General features: G+C 34.9%; 1 protein-coding gene across 4 annotated transcripts in view; it reads right to left on the bottom strand.

Annotated features, from left to right (window-relative positions):
* Positions 1-7,363: 7,363 nt before the first annotated feature.
* The window catches only part of LOC128734199 (fasciclin-3-like), a 57,360-nt gene continuing 43,483 nt past the window's right edge, over positions 7,364-21,240 (bottom strand). For 3 of the 4 annotated variants that reach the window (XM_053828261.1, XM_053828260.1, XM_053828259.1), the window contains exons 8-9: positions 8,252-8,297; positions 7,364-7,883 (exon numbers count right to left, since the gene is read on the bottom strand). In XM_053828261.1, coding sequence (XP_053684236.1) covers positions 7,436-7,883; positions 8,252-8,297 — 494 coding nt within the window. In that variant the 3' untranslated portion in view covers positions 7,364-7,435. Of the gene's footprint in view, positions 7,884-8,251; positions 8,298-12,957; positions 16,021-21,240 lie in introns of those variants that run through there. The other variant, XM_053828262.1, reaches the window with a different exon arrangement.

Raw genomic sequence — 21,240 nt, forward strand, 5'->3', positions numbered from 1 at the left:
GGTAACTATTTCGCAATAACAAATACATCAGCATTCTTTTCAATGGATATTCTCATTTTTCAGCAAGATATTCAAAAAAATGTAAGCAATGCCGGCGAACTGAGACTGTTTCATTGCTCCCGGAGTATGCTGTTCAACATTGCTGTTACTACGATGTGTTAAAATTTTGCTGCTGGTGAACATTTTACTAGCCTTGACCCGAATCCTATAGTGAAGTCAAAATATAACAAGGTCATAAGATTATGACTATTATATAAATACATTAAACATTAGTAGGTAATAGAACCCAGAATGCTAGCTGCTAGGTAAATGGGAAACAAAAGTTTGACCTTCGTACTGTGACAACATGTGAAAATATAAATGCCCCGAGTAACACAACAGGGGCACTTCCGTGTCAGACAGGTGAGTACAACACTAGTGCCAGTTCTCGTTTATGAATAATTTTTTTACATATGGTCTGGTTGTCTTAATAAGAATGATAAAAATATATAGATATAGATTTCCGTGTTAAGCGCAAAACATTTGTTCTTATGTCAACTTGAATTCTGATTTAATCATGAAATGTCATATTGGGAACGCATTGTTGCTGCTGCTACTAAAAAGATGCAAAGTCTGAGTGCTTCATACTGTGTTTTAGAAACAAGACCTTCCATTTTTTTCAACAGAATTTGTAGATAACTGTTAAAGGACAACTGCGGAGTTAGTGCTTTCTACAACTCTATAGGTACAGTAGGATTTCGAATTTGGCAAAAAATGCGTGTCGCCTATGTTGCCAAAATCGAGAGCCTTTTTGATATGAAAAAATTGAATGTAAATGCTTCAGAAATTGACTAAATATCATTAATCAACGATTGCAACTCTTTTATGTTTAAAAAGTCCGCCAAGAGCTATCCGTCTGGTGCAAATATGTTAATGACACCCTGCGGTAGACGTAGTCTTACGGCAATAAAAATATTGTTCGAAACCACATAACTTTTTATCATAAACATACTGAGAACATCATTTTCCATCATTTACTGGATGTATGCGGAAATTGATTGATATTTAAACATATGTTTGGAAGTGAAATATCTTGTGTTGCCAAAATCGAACGGTGCCAAAATCGAACGGTGCCAAATTCGAAATCCAACTGTACAACCATTAACTCTAAAAGTTGCTCACAGTAGAAGTTCGAACATGCGACGACCAGTTTGTTAGACCAGTGTCGTACCTCGAGGTCAGCTTGGAAGCTGCCTTTGCTACTACAGTGGTTTACCGATTTTATCTACCCATCCGAAAATTTTTGGTAGATATATTTGGAAAGTAGACAAATTTGGGGAGAAATAAATTGCTCCAAAATAATTTAAATGAACAAAAAATATTGTTAATATTGATCATTTTTTTCAATTATTATATTATTTTAGCGTAATTTTATGCATAGGGCTCATTTTATTTATATCAACCATTAGCCATAATGCATGTCAACTCAGCCATATTATGAAAAAAGACATATCGAAATTTAAAATTGCTTCGATTTTATTCAAATTTTGTGTACTTATTCCTTTGCAGTAAATTTTAGATCCGTATTTTTATTTGGTACTTAGGGTTCTCTTTTCTGAGTCAGTGTGGTCCCAAAAGTTACCATTTTTTCCACCTTTTTTTTCTTTGAAAATTCATAACTTTTGATCCATTGAACCGATTTCAATGATGTTAATACCAAATGGAAAGTATTTTAATGTGCTTTCAAGAAAAAAATATTGGACTAAAGCCCAATCTTTTTAAATATTGAAAACATTCACTTTTTATGTTTCCATGGTGTGCAGACCAAAGAAATTCTAAGATTTCTAAAAGTATCGAGAATACAACGGAGACGCACGGTTTTTGTTTTTACTTATAATAAAAGGGGTTTTTTGACAAAGAAATGCGTCTCTAAAATAAAACGCCATGCGAGTCCATTGCATTTTCGCATCTTTATTTCATAAAAAGTGTATCTCAAAAACTAAAAATGTCAGATATCTGTTTTTGATATCGTATGTAAACAACTAGCTTGCCATTGAAAGTATAATAAAAAAATAACACCTTTTTTTCATGTCCGGGTTTCCGAGTGATTGCTATACCTTTATACCATATATTTATATAGTAAAAAGGCAAAAACGAATATTTTAAATGTTTTAAGTGATTTTAAGAGTTTCAAGACTCCTACAAAAAATGTTTTTGCAATCATAAAAAACTTTGAACGTCAGTTTATTGTTTTTTTTCTGAAAAGCTCAATAAAATTCCTTTTATTTGGTAATAAAATTATTAAAATCGGTTCAAATATTCAAAGGATTAGAATTTTTAAGGAAAGAAAGGTGATACCCAGAGTTTCTAGCGGAGACGGGGTGTGCCCGTTAGCGTTACGGTATAGAAAAAATTCACAAAGGATCATTATGAAATGTTAAAAATATGCGTTACAAAATAAATGCAAGTTACTTTGCGTATTTGACTTCAGCATTATTAAACCCATTTTATGTATAATTCCATACCACAGATGCCATATAGTAAACTATAAAATACAGAGAAATATTCCCTGTTATGCATAAATTCATGAAATCTTCCAAATTTTCATGCGAAATGCCAATTTAAAAAAAGGTAGATAAAACCGGGACTAAATGGTAGACAAAATCGGGGGTACCTAAAATCGGGTGTAGACTAAACCAGGTGTAGATATAATCGGAATACCACTGTATTTACTTCTAAATTTAAACAATATTGTTCCACAAAGTTTTTAATGTTAGTCTTCATGGCTCCGCGGTTTTTTTTTCATCCACAACAGCGCAAAGCTTAGTATCGTTTTTCAATGACCATGTAGCAGTCAATGATATTGATTCGCCACAAAGTAGGAGATGGTTCAGTTACCTGTATGTTGTTTTCAACTATTTAAAGCATTTTTGTCCACACTGGCAATAGTTTTGAATTTCATGGAAAAATGTAAAATTCAAGATACTGTGCACACAGGGTACCAAATAAGTGGGAGAACTTGAAAACTATCCAATATCCAGAAGTTTACTTGTAGGTCAGGAAATCAGATAGTTTTGAATGCGTTCAGGATATTTATAGTAACATGTTGAATTTGAATATATAAGAAGTGAAATGACCTGGCGATCTGGCAAAACGACCTTTAAGTTATATTCACAGCTTTTTGATCCTGCCTTTAGGCTGAGAAGTGATTGTATATTGGCTGTATTTTTAGTAAGCATTTATATTTCTAATGTGAATTTACTCGTCATTGATTCTTAACATGACGTTGATTAATTCAGTTCGGCAAGGTAAAATCGTATTTAGTACCACATCAAGTCAAGAGTAGGTAGATACCACCATTATCTTTTTAAACTTTCTAGTTATATTTAAATTAAATAAAAAGAAAACTTATCCAATTTAATTCTACTATGTATATTTTATTCACGACAGATACGAATTTCGCCTACGACTTGCAGGATTCCTCAGTGTCTGTTTTCGAACTCTATACAATTGGAATTCGATAAGTTTTCTTCTTTTTATTTAATTTTAGGTTTCGTATTCTACTAAGACGCTCCAAAAGCTTTAGTTTCTAGTTATTGCCTGAGCCTCCAATCAATCTCCATCAACGGGAACAAATGGGAATCAGCGTAGGCATGGTATGCATGATCAGCGTAGGAAGTTTAGCAGTTCATGACAAGGAGGGAGAACCAAATAAAGGGAAAGGGCTTTGTTTCTCTTACATAAAGCAATTTTCGGATCGATAACGGAAGTGACTGAGAAACAAAGATGGGTCTGGTCGCATTTTTCAGAGCAGGTTTGAAATAATCTTCAAAAGAAGATATGAATAGAAAGTGCTATATTGCGCCTGCCTAATAAAACTCTCCTGCGCTTCCTATTACCCCAAGCCTCTCGGAACTAGGCATCGTTTCCGAAGGGAGAATGTATTTAAGCTTACCACATATTTTCTATGCCCTAATCGCTGCAGCTGATATTCGGACTATCTATTTTCCCTGTATCTGACGTAATTTACGCAACCTTACTTTTTCTTAACTTTTTCTTAAAGCGTTCGCTTTATTGAAAGCTGGACACATTGGTGCGCCTGTAACGTGTTTGTTGTCCGCTTCAGGTATGCAGCGTAAGCATTTGGGTGGTTTCGTACACCTCACTGTGGCCTGCATAGTTTTGATCAAGCTTTGCATTTCCCCGTCCGATGACCGAAGTCCATGCATTTGATTCGCCCCAATTGAGCGTGGTAATGAGCGTGCACACTGACCAACCAATGAGCCAACCTCCATCAGTTTACTGGCACGTTGATCGTAGCAATCTACATATTTCCACATACTTTCCGCAATCTAATGTCAAAGGGCACCAGCTCAATGCTGCGCCTGAGCGCACCCAGTAGGTAACCTGCCGTCATGACTTCATCAAGGTTTTTGCACTCGACTAGAGCATTGCGACAAGGCTTTGACTTTTTCCGCTTCGCCCAGGGACTTTTTCACCAGTAACATTGGAATGAAATATTTCAAATGCTAATAAAACTACTAAACTACTGAACGAAACTAAACAATTTATACGTCGTTAGAAAGATAAAATGATCAGCAATTTTATGGAGGGGAAGAGGGAGTAGTTTTATGTACGGCGTAAGAGAGAGAGGGGGGGGGAGCTCCTATACAAAAGAAACACAAATTTCCACAAAACTCGAGAACTAATCAAGTAAATGGAAACAAATTTGGCGTGTGGGGCTTATAGAAGTTAGGATTTTTTTCGATGGTGTACTGAGACCCCCTCCTCTTCTAAAAGGGGGGCTTCCATACAAATGAAAAACAAATTTCCTCATAAATCTAGTACTAATCAAGCAAATGAAACCAAATTTCCTCATAACTCGAGAACTAACTAATCAAAAGGAATCAAACTTGGCATGTGGGTTTTTTGGATGCAATAATTTTTTCTATGGTGTACTGAGACCTCTTCCCTTTCTAAAAGGGGGCGGGGGATGGTTTGAGACCCCTTACCCCTGTGGTAGGAGGACACTCATACAAATAAAACAGAATTGTTTGCGTATGTGCCATATTTTTTGCTATGTAACAAGCGGTAAGCTGTGAAAGTGAACTAGTAAAACCTTGGAGCAAAAGACAGTGAATCGACGCCGTTAACTTACATGCCTGTTGCCATTCATGTCAAAAGAGAAGGACATTCGAATGTCACGCCATATTTCCGATGAACGTGGTTTGGCTTTTATGTTATTTGTAACCAATGGCCTTTTTAAAGACACATGCGAGTAAAAGTAAGATTATTGAAACATGTCAAGCTACGCATAATCATATTTAATACAATAATCTGTGGGCTGGTCATTCATTACTATTTCAACCTTTATGATGCACACAAGTGGTTTTTAAAAGAAATCTATGTCTCAATGGTTGCAGGCGTTGTACTTATGAGCCCCCGTCCACGTATTCTCAAAGCCAACATTGCATTCAATGAAGAATTGAATCTGAATATTTCGCTCTTCTCTTTTAAACATTCACTTAAACAACGGCACTCACAGATTCTTATAAACATACATCTGTCAGAAATGCAGTTTACATTAGTCTTTGATCTAATGATCTGATATAGTCCTACGTCACCCTTCCGTACAACCCTTAGGACTGTATACCTTATAGTTTTTGAGTACAAAGACCACATTACCAGCCGGGTTTTACGGACTCTAATTACGTTAGCCTCCATCTTCTTTATTGCAAGATCCGCTTTAAGCTTACGCATCAGGGAGCGAGCGGTGTTGTCTGACAAAACAAAAATAGAAGGATTCCATCTAAATTTATAAAAGTCAATTCGTGAAAATTTGTTTGTGTGCAAGTTCGGAACACCACGGATGGACCCTGACGGGGAAGAAGAGTCATACAAAGAACTGGTGGAACAGTCCCTGTGTGAGGCGGGCCGGGTCAAGGCCCTGTCACAGCGTACCCTTGTCGAGTGTAAAAACCTCGACGAAGTTGCAACGGCAGATGTCCTGAAAAATGCTCTGAGAGACCAGCTCAAAGTCGAGGCAGCGCTCTCAGACATTAGGTTGCGAAAGGCATACGGTGATATGCAAGTCGCAACCATAAATGTGCCAGAGGCCACCGCCAACAAAATGTTAACGTCTGGCAAAAGTAAGGTAGGTTGGTCAGTGTGCGCACTCACGTCCAAGCAGCGCGTGGTGCGCTGTTTCAGGTGCATGAGTTTCGGTCATGGGATGGAGAAGTGCAAAGCCCCCGATCGGTCTAAGCTGTGTAGGCGATGGAGCGAAGAAGGTCATTTCCCGAGGGGGTCTAGTAAACCATCCAGATGCTCTCATTGCAGAAGCAGGCGACGTGTTTTCAAAGGCGGTGAGCAAGATTTCTCGGAAACGGCTGAACCAAATCGCTCCAAATTTTGGCACAAGTGTTCTAAGGGTATATTATAGAGATTAATCGAAGGTTTTTCCTCGCCGATTAATATTTCTCATTTTATGGACAATTTAAGATCAAAATTTATGCCAAAAATCGATTTTTTATGTTTAAGTAGCCGCCATTTCGTTAAAAATGATTATTTTGCTAATTCCTTCGATCAATCTATAGATAATGTATTTTATCATTGATTCCTTTTTGGTTTTTCGATTTCCGATGTTTTAGTCCGTAGATATCGTGCCTTATTTTAGAAGAGTTTCAGGTGATTAACTATAGTAGCTATTTCAATAACCTTTTCGAAACACAAAATTTCTTAAAATTCAGCCAAAAGCTGCCGTAAGATGTATACAAATTTTTAATTTGATCAGTTAAAGGGGTTTATCTAGAAAAATCGGCTTTTTCAAGCTCCCCCAATTGTATATAATCCCTTAAAAAATATTTAAAATTTTCAAAATGCTATCTTTTCTCGTTCGCATCAATACTGTTTTATACTAGCGTTGCTTTTTTTCGTTGTTGGGGACATAAAATAAAAGGGGACATACCACAATACATCAAAAGAATGGTCACGGTACCGGCAGTATTAAGCCCCCATACGTGAAAAAAATCAAAAAAAAAAAAAAAAATAGTGTGTATGCACTAAATAGGTCCACGTTAACATCAGTGGCATAGATTGATTTCTTTAGAAAACTTTATTTTAATGTAATTCAATTTACAATGTAATCTCCTATCTACGTTAATTAGGTATCTACCAACATTTATTGTGACACATTAGGCTATTTTTATGACTTTGGCAAGCTGCTACTCATTAAAATTAACTAAAGTAAGAACTTTAATCGACTTGCTCTGATTTTATATTTGCATGAGGAAATCAAGCATTGACAAAAATATAACATTCTACAATCACACTGACTGCATTCTGATAGTAATAATAATAATACTTTTTAAAATGTTCGTTTCATCTTTGAAATAAATATGTTAGGATATTTTTCTTAACATTTCTTCGGCTTAGTTTATTCGAATCAATCAAGAAATTAAAAAATTTCTGTTTCCTTTTTCCTTCTAATATGAGCACCGGCCAACAGCAGATTCGCCTGCCGTTCTAACAAATCGCGCTGCTGTACCGGAATCCAACGGTTTCTATTAGTCTGTGGTAGCCCAAGCTGGTTCGCATCATCGCCAGCGGACTCAGTTGAGTATATACTGCTGCCGTCATAGATGCTACTGTTAATTGACATTTGTGGGTTCCGTTGAACAGATGCTTGAAGCAAATCTGCGTTGCGGGAATTTTTGGGTCGTAACATTATTGGTAGTGCCGAATTGTTGTACAACTTTGTTTCATAGTTGTTGCTGGGGTGGTTATAAGTTTTCGTCGAAAACATAGCATGCGACGTGTTCACAGAGCTACTTCTTGTCGATGGTACTTCGATGGTTGCTGCTGGTAATAGGTGATCTCCGGCTGTACAGGTGTCAGTATGATCGCTGTAGTTATTTCATATTTGAGAATAGGTTCGGAAAGTTTAACGCGTAAACCGGAAAAACAAAGAGAAGAGTATTTAAGTAGAGATATACCATGAATATATTTACATAATTTTATGCAAAAAAATATTTACATGCTACAGTGACCGGCATATAAAGGTCGAAGACAAATATAAGCAATTTATGATTTTACATGTAATAATTGTTATGAGTTTGAACTGTTACACAGCTACTCAACGGAATCCATTGTTTTTAGTTCCTTTTGAATTTTATTTTTATTGGAAAATCTTTGTTCATCAATGACTTTAATGACATTACGTTACATGCGATTTTTTTGTACTGGGGTTGATGTATATGAAATTAATACTCACGTTTCTCCTATTTGGCGGTTGCTTGAAAAGGTTGATTTGGATTTTTCTTGAATAAAAAAAATAGAATTTACTGTAAGTTATTTGCTCAAATATGCTAATGAAACATAAATAGGCTCGACAGTATTGTTAGAACATATGTGACCATTAGATTGATCCCTTGGGGGGGGTAGTTTCTATTTTTAAGAACTAGGGCCCCGGTATTTTTTTGGGCATTTATTTTGTTAGAATATTAAATGTAAACTGATGTGTGGAATCTTAGCGGATTCGATTTGCAAATAGGTAGGGGAGAAACGTCTACAGTGAGACACTTTTTTCCAAAAATTTTAAATTTTTTTTGATGAAAGCTACCAACGCGCTCTTCAATCTATTTGAAAGGTGTATCCTTCTAGTTACCTGAAAAAAGTTTCAGTCGTTTTGGTTATAAGCTAAATTAGTTACAACCACAAACGTGGAGGTGTGTTTTTGTCTCACTGTTAACCAATAGGTGGGAAGAGTGAGACAACAAGTATTGCATACTGAGACACCAATTTGAAATCGATTTAAACCATATTTTTGGGTAATAAAGAACATGTTTATTGTGTCGTGTTGTTTTATGTCTATAAAGCATACATTATTATGGGTATGATTGAAAATTCCGTTTATTTTTACACATACATTTATGCTCATATAAAGGACAAATCCTGGACATCTAACTTCTAACTTACACTTCAGAATTCATTTACAGTCAATTCCTATGGATTGATTTGCAATTGAACACGAAAAATAAATTTTCAAAAAAATTTGCATGGCAAAAGCTATGTCTCAGTGTCACCCACGACTCTGTGTCTCACTGTTGCCAATAGGAATGTTTTATAAAAAATAGTGAACTAGCGGAGCAAACAATTCGATTGTCATATTTTTTCAAATATTTACTCTTTTTAGTATGTGATGCCATGCAGTAATTTTAATTTTAATTTAATATGTATTTTGTTGTTGAAAATCACTTGAAAATGATTGCAACAAAATTTACCTTGACCCTAATTTACCTAATTTTTGTTGAAAAATATGTAAAAAAATCAACAAATTTTTCTGAAACTACATTGTGCAATGTAGGTTCACAAACTTGATTTTGCATGAAAATATCATGGATCTTGAATGTTTCATGACGTAGCTATTCCCGTTGACTCACTGTTCCTGTTGTCTCACTGTTGACTACTCTCCCCTATAGTGAACAACTAACGATGGTAATTATAGTTTTTAAAATTAAAGCTTTCAACGTTTTATCTCGTGGGTCTAATTATTATCTTAGATTATTGAAGAAACTAGATACGCCAGCCTTTGATTTCCTTGTACATGAATAAATGATTGAATCTTTCACTGTATCAGAACCATTCTGTGGGGTCTAAGAATGTACTAGAATGGAATTAAAAAATTAAGAAAAATCAATGATAAAATGAAAAATAATTTAACAAAGAAAAATTAAATCTCCTAATAAAAGAATAACTCAGAAACTTCTTAGTCTGCCTAAAAAGGACTTACGTACTTTCTACGGCCTCGTAACAGGCCACTGCGCATGTATATATCACCTACAACAGTTGGGAAAATTAGAAGATGGCTCTGTAATCTAGAAAGTGGATCGGCAAGTGGAAATCTCTCATACTAATAGTGCATACGACACCCTGATCTGGTTTACAATAAACAGGGGCTTGCCACAATAGATCAAGTAACTGGTCGCAGTGGAAAATGTACCCAACAAATATATATATATATATATATATATATATATATATACATATATATATATATATATATATATATATATATATATATATATATATATATATATATATATATATATATATATATATATATATATATATATATATATATATATATATATATATATATATGATGATAACATCGTAAAAACGATGCGGTCGAGCAAATTTACTTTATCATGGAAATGCACTCAAAAGAAGCTCGAGTGTTGATTTTCATGGAAAAATATGGAGGACCGCTAGGTATAAAATAGTCCAATTTCTCCTTTTAGTTTTTCATGCCTAACGCTCTACTCAAATATTTTTTCAGTTCAAGTATATCACAAAACTGGAAAAAAGCATGTAATTTACTCATCGAACAATTTGAGATCGAACATTTTGTTCTAGTTGTCCTTTTTCTTCAAACGTAAAAAAGGGAATACTCGCACCATAATTTTTTTCGGAATTCTTGTTTTTGAAAGATGATAACTTTTGAACGCATGGTCAGAATGTTCTAATATTAATATCAACATGTCAGGAAATCTGTTCTGAACATATTTCTCATATTGTCAATTCAAGACAAATTTCATAAGTGGCTCTGGAGCTCCAAAAGCGAAGGCCGTCTACAGACGGTCTTACCCGTTAGAGGGATATATATGGAATATACGGATATGGATAAATATATGGATAGATAAATAAATAAATGAATAAATAAATAAATAAACAAATAAATAACTAAATAAACAAATAAATTAATAAATATATAAACAAATAAATAAATAAATGAATAAATAAATAAATAAACAAATGAATAAATAAATAAACAAATAAATAAATAAATAAATAAATAAATACATAAAAATTAAGGCGTAGTACAGCCGACTTTAACGCAGCTGCAACAGTGGAGAGTGAGCTATATGTACTCCGGTCTGCCATCAATATGTTGAAAAGTGTGAAGTCTCAAAGGGACTACTGTGACAGTGATTAGGTTACAAACACTCCAGTTAGACCTTCGTTTTCTTGCCGTCTAGTCTAGTCTAGTCTTTTTTTGTTGTGTGTAAATATTATCACTATCACCAGCATTTTGATCTATTGTGGCTCCATTCGCATCTCGAGTAAGTATCATTCTTATAACCGGCCTCGGCTAAAGGCTTCATGGTCGGTAAAGCAGAGTTCAGCGCAGAGTGAGGGTGTGTATGTGTGTATGTATGTGTTCCTTACTACTTTTACATTACCAATCTCGTTCCTAGAACCAGGAAGCGGAACAAATTATAGTTTGCCCTTGAACAAGAGGCTTCATGCGCACCTCAAGCAAGTACCACTCTTATAACTTGCCCTGGTAAGAGGATTCCTTGATAGTAAATGCAGGATTTAGTAAGATAGAAGAACGTGGAGGAGCCTGAGAATAAGCCCATGCTAAAGTCACTTAACATCGAATGGCCTGCTTCTACTTAGATTCGAACCCACGACCACTCGCTTATCAAGGCAGACTCGGTAACCTTGCGGCTACAGGGCCCCCTAGTCTAGTCTAGTCTAGTCTGCCGGCTAGTTGAAAACAGTGTTGATATCCATTCACTTAGTTGATATCCAATTTGGCAGTGATATGAAGGGAACAAAATAGATAAAAACAAGTTGCTCTGTTATGTTATTGCTGCATTGAATAAGCATTCGTGAAAGCATATTCGGAAATGAAGAAAACTGTGCGCCCAACCGACGCTGAATTTGATTGATAACTTGTAATAAAAAGGTTGGAATGCAGGCGGGGGTCATGATTGGTTGACAAAAGTTGACAAGGGGGGGGGGGTTTGATTTTGGTTAAAATTTACGTGACGTACTAGATGGATGTCCCCTATACGTATATGTGAAATGCAAGAGTAGATTTGGTTTTCACGGTTAAACTTTAAGAAAAATTGCCCAAATCACTTCTTTGGGTTGTTTAAAAATATCTCATTTTTTTGCTCCTCACTGCCAGTGCTATCTTCAATTATAGCCGTCTCTGGCGAGGACTCATTGCGTTCCTCCAATCACGTACGAACAGGTTGGCCGAAAATGTTGGTGAATTCATGTTTCGCCAACACTTTCGGCTGTGTGTGAGTGCGACGAGCCAATGTTAGGCTAAGCACGCGACCTGCATGACCCACCAACATTTAGTTCATTTCCAACCCGACATATGCATAAATGTATGGGGGCTTGGACAAGCCTTCATATGGGTAAGAATTTAGAATGTCATGAATGAATGAGGGACCCGAGAATAAACTTATGCTAAAGTCACTTGATATCGAATAGCCTGATTCTACTAAGATTTGAACCTACAACTACTCGCTTGTCAAAGTGGTCGGTAACCTTGCGGCTACGGTTTTTCTACAAAAAACTGACTTTTATGTTTGAATGTCCGCCATTTTGTTCTACGTTCGAATTTAAAAAAGGGTGAGTAAAACACGAAATAATATAATATACTTTAGTATCATTTTTGAATTTTTCATTTCGCATATGTCCCGCGTGCCGATTCATGGTACCGCAATAGATGTCTTTTTTTAAATGATCATCAATGAATGATAAGCGAGAGGGAACGATGTTCCCATACGAAACCAAGATTGTTAATATTAGTCTAAAGTGCAACGTTTAGAATGCGGAAAACCCGAATTGATTCGTGTTTCGCGTCACCGAGAAAAAAATATTTGAAGCGAGGCAAAAAATATGGTATAAAGGTACTATGCCCTCTTCAATTTATATAATGTTTTGTAGGATTTAACTTTTATTTCAACTCGATTTAGAAAAAGGCACATACATCCCCAGATGGATTGATTTTTTTGTAGATTGCTCTAATTTGCGACAACTATTGATTATGCAACTCTTCAATCTGCGCCGAACCGTCGGATTCGTTCATTGCTGGCATGCTTTAATCATGAATAATTTTAACCATGTTGTTTTGATTTCACTACTTTTATTCAAAATTTTAAAATTTATGTACACTTCGTTTGCATTTATAGTTACCTACTCTGGCGCAAAATAAAACATGCTTATCATGAATTTAAAATCTTCTCTCGATTATTTATACATAGTTTTTTTTTTATTTTTATCTGGACGGAATATGCTTAAGTATAAGTATTTCGAGTGCGATGAAATAATTTTCGAGTGACAATTTTATTCGCAGTGCTCAGATCACACAAAGGTAGTTAATTTATCATTTGAAAGTTGATAATATAAAAAGCTAACTAAGATTTTTTTCGAAAAACAGATGGGTTTAGTTTACTATTTGCATCTCGCGCATTTGAATTAATAGAGTTTTTAGTTAAACTTTTTACTTGTCATATGGTTTCAAAATCAGTCTAAATGAAAACATAAAAGAATTAGCATGTATAATATAACTTTCAAATAGTTTAAATGTCTTATAGTTATTTGAGAAATTGAAATTTGTTTTCATCATATATACTCTACTGAATATGGACACTTTGTGCAGATGATTATTTAGTTCCTGCGTTACTACAACTAATTGTGTTCAAACTCAAGCTTAATTTTGATAATAAAATAAGGGAGTTATTTCCCTTAGGAATGAGGCAGATCAATTGCTTATCTTACTTTCAGTAAATAGGTTGTTGATCTCACGGACAACTCTAATCGATTGTCATTTGATAACAATCACAATAAAAATTTACACACCGGTATTTATCGTTTGTTTTATGCTGATTCGCATAAATCATTACATTGTTTTTATTATATACTAGATAATTTTATCTTGCCTGATTCTCTTAGACACTTAGTTAATTTTATCGGACAGACCGTTTTGTAGTTGTTGGTTTATCTTATAATACACATAAAGAGAATGTTGCGAAATTTTTCGTAGGGCGTACTTGCAATTGATATAAATAATGGCAGTTTATCTTTCTACCCCTCTATTCTATCTAACCAAAGATATTCAAAAGATATTTCTTCAGTAATTTTCTCTCCAAATTAGTATCATCTTCAACGAGGTTGAATTTCTTCGTTTCTTTTTCAATGTATAGTAATTTTGATATTAGTATTGTTTCTTATAAGATAATGAATAATGTTAGAATTGTCAAATTGAACAAGATACAACTATAATCTTATTGACTCTTACAGCCTCTCCCAGTGGCATGTTCAAATCTCGACAGAGAGTGGCTGATAGAGTCAACTAGACCCGCAATTGTCCTGCACTCTTACAGGTGACTGTGAAGCCTGCCGCAGAAAAACAGAAGAATGAGTTTCCTCAACCGGCTCGTAGCACCTAGGCTTTGCTTTTGTCAATTAAAAAATCAACACGGAACTCATTTATGTTTTTGTTTTTTCGACGTCTATAGCCATTATAATAATATATAAAATGGTTTTTAGCTGTTAGTCTGCTGAATAATTAGAATCGTTTCTATAGGATTTTCATCATGCTGACAGAAGCAGTTGATTATTTTCTGTGTGAAATTTAACGTCTAGAAAATTGGTAATGGTCAAGTTAACAAACTGATGCTAAGTTGACAGAATTAGTTAATATTGGTTACTATCTTGCGTGTCTATAAAACAAACCATCTGATACTGAAATTTCGCAAAATAAATCTTGGTTTTAGAATTAATAAGTTTTGCTTGAAAATTTGGCCGTTGCCAGTTTTGGTAAGTCTCAAACAGATTGTTGGACTTGATATCAATACAATTACCAATGTGGTGTAAAAACAAAGTTTTTCACTGACGTAAACTGCCTCTATTCGCATAACAGTCCCATTTTCTATGGAGTTTCCTATATAAATGGGACTGTTATGCGAGTAGCGGCAGTAAAGGGAACGCTGCATTCCCTTGAAATTGTTAGGGGAGGTTATTGCAGGTTGAGACTAAATGAAGCAACTACAAAAAACAAACGATGTCAAGCGTCATGAAATTATGCTAAGGAAAAAGGAGGCTATGTATATACTTCGTGAAGCTGTCAAATCACTTTCGTAAGATAGTTGAATATCACAAAAATGACGGGAGAGAAACAGTATGAGATTTTGCAAAACAGACTATTAATGATATCTGGCTTGAATCGACCTGAAATCTAAAGGACAGTTGAGTAATATTCCTTTTATGATCTTGGAAGAATCAGTACATAGAAATATCTTAATTCTCTGTCAATAGAAAATTGTTACTTGTTTGTCTTGGTTCATAGGAAAGTGAAAATACTGCATGATATCTTAAATTTGAATCTATACAAGTTCTGACTAGTTGTAACTGTCAAAATTAGACATACAGTCAAACCTTTTGGAACAGAAAAACACACAGACAAAAATAAATAGTCTTCTAGAAAACATGATATTTCAACAGATTCAAATAGAGTAACAGTTGCAGGTGCAGAAATTATGTTCCAGTAGTATATCATAAATATTAGATGCATTGTATAGCATGCTCAAACATTTTTTCTCTTTTTGTACTGAAATATGTCTGACTGAAGTTTTTGGAGCGTCTTAGTAGAATACGAAACCTAAAAATAAAAAATTAGAAAACTTATCCAATTTAATTCTACTATGCGTATTTTATTCACGACAGAAACAGACACTGAGGAAGCCTGCAAGTCGTAGGCGAAATACGTATCTGTCGTGAATAAAATACACATAGTAGAATTAAATTGGATAAGTTTTCTTATTTTTTATTTTTAGGCTGAAATATGTATCAATCAGATGTCATTTTCACGTAAAAAGTAAAACTTAAGTAACAAAAAACAAAGTCGATTCAAAAAAATCACAATATTCCTAATCTTGTACCATTTTTCCATAATTGCTCTTATAGCTTATACTGAAGTGTTAGTTTTGTTATCAGTTTTTCCGTTTTCTTGCTTCTTGTCGATATTTGCCTGTATCGATTTTTCATACTTTCCGTTTTTTCGCGGTAAAGCACAGTCTGTGTCGTGTTCGCTACCCGCTGCCTTTGTATCCGACTCGTAGTTCACGGCTGGATTCTGCTGTTGCAGTTTCTCCTCGTGTAGATCCTCTTCATGGGAGTGGTGCGTTATCTGAACTTCAGAGTCCGGACTGATATCGGTGTTCAGTGAAGCGCCTGCAACGAGAGACCGAGCAGCATGATCGAGAATAGATTCAGACAGAATGGGCTTAATGCTGATAAATAGATGTTATGCAAATTATTAGCGTGAAGTTTATTAGAATTAGTGCATATGGGTTACAACAGGTAACAAAAAAATTTACGGAAAAATAAGGCAGCAAGCTACCATGCTATCACTCACATAATTATATACAATTATTTGCAAAGTATTTATAGATCCATTCAACGTGTAAATTTCGGCCGGTATTTTGAATTTTATTCTTATATCAGTGATTTTTAATCACCAAGTAGCTTTCGGAACACTTGGAACATCAAAATTGTTATTTCGGCACAAACTTTTCCAAATCTATTTGCAAAGTGCTAATACAACGAGTGAGAATTATAACGACTGGAATAGCAAAGAGGAAGACACTCACTCGTTTATTTACATGCTGCTGTAGCTGTTGAGAGTAGCTGGTCAGTAGCCGGTCAGTAGCCGAAATCTGAGCCTTATCAAAGTCTGAAGTCGAAGGTGTTAGTTTGTCTGAGGTCGAATATTGGCAAAAGACTATCACTTTGAAAACCCCGATAGTGCCTCCATATTAATTTGCTAAAAAAGCATAGCCACGAATATAAATCTTTTAGAATCCTTAAGAACTTGACCTTTCTTTATCGACAAACTTCGTAGCCGGGTATTAGAGTACAGGATAATTACATGACTACTGTGTTACCTGACTCATAACGCACCCCTATTTCCAAAATCCTAAAATCTCTCATGCTTTTATGTTTGGAGTAAACATGTAATTTCTTATGTTATATAGTTGATATTTGTATGCTCCATTCGAATTAATGATCAATTAAATGAAAAACCACAAAGTTTGTGAGTTACGAGACCCTCCCCCGTATATAACGTATATTCGTTATGAGTCAGGTAACACAGTAGTGCAACAATCCTAGTGACTCTAGCAGCACGGTCCAGTCAAGATTTAGAGATGACTGAACTGATTTTGATGGTCTTTTTTTTGTTTTTTTATGGGCTTATCACTTTGACCACAACATTATTGATCTATTGTAATGTTGCCCGGGCGTATGCTGTATTCTGCACTGCATTTCTGTGCTTTATCGTTATTGAGTAAATGAGAAGCTTATATTTTTTTATAGTTAGCACTGGTGAGTCCTCATGAGGTTCAAAACCATTGCCTCAATAGGTCCTCATACCAGTATATTAACCATAAGAAGCGTCTTCGGGGTAATGTAGAACTCAGCATGAAGCAAGAGCAATGGGGGCCTGAGAATAAAGCCACTCGAAGTCACTTGACATCGAATGGCCTGATTGTACTAAGATTCTAACCCAGGTCCACTTGCTTGTCAAGGCAGAGTCTGTAACCTTGCGGCTGCGGAGCCCCCCTTGATGATCTTAGAATCAAATGCATGTTCAAATTTCATATTGATTGGACTTTTAGTTCAAAAGGTATGAATAAAATAATGCAAAATACAAAGATCATTATCTTATAGGTTTTCTAACTGAATTGAATGAAATTGATTGCAAATTATTGTAAATGAAAGAGAAACCTTCAAACCCTTAATTTTCAAATTTGATGATAATTAAACTTGTGGCTTGAAATTTATATAAAGAAATATGAAACAAAGTGTTTAAAACATTTTACAGTTACACACATGTACAGTTTGACACATGTTTTCGAACAAAACCAAAGTCATATATTTTTGTTAATAAGTAGGGTAACCAACGTATTTTGGACCCCTTTAGCAGCTGTACATAATTTGGACACTTACAGCAAAATCAAATGGAAGTGTCCAAATTATGAACAGCTGTTGATGAGGTCCAAAATAGGTTGGTTACCCTAAAGGCTGAATTTCGAATTTTACTTTTAGAAGTTGTTTACCCATAGATACAGAACGCAACAAACAGTCATTACTCTATTGAATCGTCTTTTGCCTGAATAACACACTTCAAACACTTTTTAAAGTCGTTACATGCGACACGCACTATCAGAATATCATCTCATATGTTTAGAAGGAGTAAAAGTGCGATTGCGATAGTTATAGAGTTAAGCGGAAACATTTTGATGTAATATTTCGTTAAACAGGAAATACGATATAATCATTAGGTTATTACTTGTTGAAAAGTTGAAGCAGCGGTTCACATTACTCATACATCTCTTTTGAAAATGCGGTAAGACAAATTTAAAAAAAAAATATTTCTATTCTCCATAATTTGATCAAATTCCGCAAAGCGCTTAACAATAACGAGACAAAAGTGCAATACGCGGACGGGGTAAAAGTGCAATTCATTGACAAGACAAAAGTGCATAAGTTATTATATGTGGTTGTAAGCAATGTATTACAGTAACTAGAAATAGTGGACCAGTGCTCTACAGATATTGGAAGTATCATAACAGCATCTATCCGTTGTTGACAGAAAAACTGAAGTTTTTTGGAGCGTCTTATAGAATACGAAACCTGAAATTATGTCAGATATTACGGTTTTGCTAGCTACTACAGCACTAATTTCATAAATTCGGGCCTCAAACTTTTGCCCCTCGGAAAACGCATTTTTGCCCCGATAATGGGGCTAAAGTGCGATTCAGAACCTGATCAGAAAACTTATTAATTTATTTTGTATAATACTATTACTCCAGATGATTTATAGCTGAATGTAAAGATATTAAGCTATTGTATCAATGTATAATGTATTTCATTGGTGTGCTGTGCTGATTAAAACTGAAAACAACTTCAAACATCGCATTTATGCACTGTCCTACTCTATAGTGTCCTGTAGGTATGAGATCTGTGGGCTAGTCATTCATTACTATTTGAACCTTTATGATTCACACAAGTGATTTTTAACCCTTAAATGCGCAATGTTGCTTTAAAACAACATAGTGAAAAACATCCCCAAAGTAAATTATGTTTACCGCCTTTAGTTAAGTAAGTTTTCTTTTTAAATGAATTTTTTCAGCGTGCGCATTTAAGGGTTAAAAGAAATCTCTATGTCTCTATGGTTGCAGACGTTGCACTTATGAATCCCCGTCCACGTATTTTCAAAGCCACCATTGCATTCAATGAATAATTGAATCTGAATATTTCACTCTTCTCTTTTGAATATTCACTTAAACAATGGCACTCACAGATTCTTATAAACATACATATCGGCACCAACTTTTCTAAAGGGCCAATCTGCAAAATGTAAACAAATCGAGAGAGAGTTATTTTCGTTTGTTTGCATTTTGCAGATTGACCCTTTTAAAAAGTTGGTGCCGATATGCCAGAAATGCAGTTTACATTAGTCTTTGATCTAATGATCTGATATAGTCCTACGTCACCATTTCGTACAACCTTTGGGCTATATACCTTGCAGTTTTTTTAAATCTAGTGAAGTAAATTTAAAAACTTCTACTGTCCACAAAACAGACGAGTCGTATTATCTCTAAAAATGAAATCGGAAATGTTGAAAAAAAATTTGTATTAAGACTCAACGTAATTACTCAACCGCTACAGCTTTCTAAAATCAGTAAAAATAAAATAAAAAGTATCAACTGTTACAGTTGCATAAAGGGCTATCGTGCTGTTTGTGCTCTGATCTGACTTACTTGATTGTACTGCCGCAGCCAAAAATTTCAAAAAGAATAATTGTGGGACATTTGTAGAGCAAATTATTATCTATAATATTGAAGTTTTGCAGGTCTCGTAATTGATAATGGTTTTCTACATGGTTGCATAGCAAAATTTTTTTCATTTGTGTTTGTTGTCAATAATTGGGTTCCGTGCTGAGACGAGACATAACAACTGGCTTCTTTGTCTTCTTTTCAGCAAACTTTCGATACTTTTCCCTTCCTACGTTGCCTAGCAGTTTCACCAAAAGTTATGAATATGTTGTTTTTGACAACACAACTGAGTGTCCTTTTTGTGTTTTTTATGCGTGTAAAGCAGTCCAGTTTTGCCAATCAGCATCTGGTCTAAAATGGTCCCAAAATTTGCTATGAGTTGATACGTCTCGTCTCAGGTTCTATGCAATATTTCAAGGTTATGATTTAATAAAAAAAATTATAGACATAACGAATTTATGGGACGTCTGTTACGAAAAAGTTGCAATGTGCAGATGATTATGAAACAAAATTTATTAAGGACATAAACTCCCGGTACTCGCTTAACAATCCCATTTATGTAGGAAACTTCATAGAAAATGGAACCGTTATGCGAGTAGCGACAGTAAAAGGCATACAAAAAGTACAAACCTGCCGTGAATATGTTGAAATTTATTTGCACATCTTGTATTTTTTGTATCGATCGTTGAAATTAATTTTATTTTTTCAAATGCGTTCTTTCTTTCTTCCGATTATTGCTGAGACGCTAATTTCGCAGTGAAGATCCTTGAATCGTGTTAATTACATCCTTCTAGATAGCGCTTGATAGATTTCATAGTGATCCAGGTATTCGTTGTGAGTTTTTGAAAAATCATCATCATAGGCAAATAATATTTAGACATATTATATAAGATTCCATAGCGCTTTTTTACTTAAACAGTAACGTACTAGCAATTTATATACTATAATTAAACCATTTCATAATATTGTATATAGAGGATTGTGACTTCGGTTGGCTGGAGAGAGTGAAGAATTCCATATCTGTACTTTATGTTTCAATATTTTTTTCTCGATTAATTTTGAGCAATTCCACGCGAAATTGTCCCAAAGTAGCTCCAGAATTTTTACTTGCGTGTTTGATAGAAGGAAACGTGCACCTTCCACAGATTTTGGCGCCATTGGTTTATAAACATAAAAAATACACACACACAAAATTTTTAACCAATTTTTCGAAAATTGTGAAGTAACTTGTAGTTTTTTGCCTTTCTACTATATAAATATCTAGGATTTCTGTCTGTCTGTCTGTCCTGTGTTCCTTATAGAATCAAAAACTACTGCACCAATCGGCGTGAAAATTTGCATGTAGAGGTTTTTGGGGCCAGGAAAGGTTTTAGTGATGGTTAGAGACCCCTCCCCCCACTAAGAGGGGGGGCTCCCATACAAATGAAACACAAATTTCTGCATAACTCGAGAACTAATCAAGCAAATAGAACCAAATTTGGCATGTGGGTGTTTTCGGTGACAAGAATTTATTCTAGGGTAATTTGAGACCCCTCCCCTCTTTATAAGGGGAATTATAACTCCTCTCCCCTTTAAGAGGGGGGGTTTCCATACAAATTTCCTCATAACTCGA

This window comes from Sabethes cyaneus, chromosome 2, assembly GCF_943734655.1.
Source record: "Sabethes cyaneus chromosome 2, idSabCyanKW18_F2, whole genome shotgun sequence".
NCBI lineage: Eukaryota > Metazoa > Arthropoda > Insecta > Diptera > Culicidae > Sabethes > Sabethes cyaneus.